Below are 880 nucleotides of genomic sequence, written 5' to 3'. Positions count from 1 at the left end.
GGGTGCTTTATAAAACTTCTAATACTCTTTTGATGCTCAGTCAGATGAACTGTAAATAATATTGAATTGTAAAAACAGTAATATTCTGGAAATAAGTGTTTACAATGAAGCGTTCATAATATACCTAAAAATTCTACAATTCTCGAGTGTTTATTTAAGCTTTCTAGAAGTTCCCGATTATGTCTCTCTGAAACATTGTTCGTACTATGTAATTTTTTGAAAATACAGAACAAACCGGGCTTAAAACCATTCAGCCATGTTTCCCGATAATAATTAAAAAATGATTGCAGGTACTTGCAATCGTTGAAAATAATTTTATCAATTATGTTGAAGCCTTCTTCTATTAACTGTTCGGGCAAAAACGCCAAAGCTATTAATAAGTTAGTTGCACCCCAACCCAATTCTTTTTGATCGCCTTTGAGTATCTTGTGTTTGTCAGCATTATGTACTAACGCCTATAACAAAGCAATAATAGGAAAATTGAAATGTATTTCACGTTTATTAATATTATTATGTGCGTTGTTATCTTTTATTACCTGACTATAATGAAAGAAGCAGCCACGGACTTGAACATTGGGGAAAACCGTTTGTAGCGCTTTTCGTTCAGCTTTTTCGAAGTCCGCTATTGCTACTTCAGGAACTATTTTGATAACACCGGTGACTTTTCTTAACACGTCTATATAATTATTAGTAGTGCGTCTTTCCATTATCGCGTAGACAATTGGAAACGTCTGAAATTTGAGAGCAATTTAATTTACTCATATATTTACATAGAGTGCGTTTTGCAATTAAATAAAATAATTACTTCATAAATAATTAAACTAACTGAATTGTTTTGCTTACTCTATTATTATGTCGAATTACAATTGTCCACAATTGA

At 31.6% G+C, this 880-nt stretch overlaps 1 protein-coding gene across 1 annotated transcript; it reads right to left on the bottom strand.

The window, feature by feature from the left end:
* Positions 1 to 294: 294 nt before the first annotated feature.
* Positions 295 to 707, bottom strand: LOC112457707 (the record flags this gene model as incomplete). Its single annotated transcript, XM_025020895.1, has 2 exons — positions 537 to 707; positions 295 to 455 (listed from the first exon to the last, which is right to left on the bottom strand). Coding segments are annotated over exons 1-2 (332 nt in total), but the record flags the coding sequence as incomplete, so codon positions are not given.
* Positions 708 to 880: the final 173 nt, after the last annotated feature.

The sequence above is a fragment of the Temnothorax curvispinosus genome, unplaced genomic scaffold (genome assembly GCF_003070985.1).
Source record: "Temnothorax curvispinosus isolate PA1 unplaced genomic scaffold, ASM307098v1 QBEX01008168.1, whole genome shotgun sequence".
NCBI classification, from domain to species: domain Eukaryota; kingdom Metazoa; phylum Arthropoda; class Insecta; order Hymenoptera; family Formicidae; genus Temnothorax; species Temnothorax curvispinosus.
This window is presented reverse-complemented; position numbering and strand designations above follow the sequence as displayed.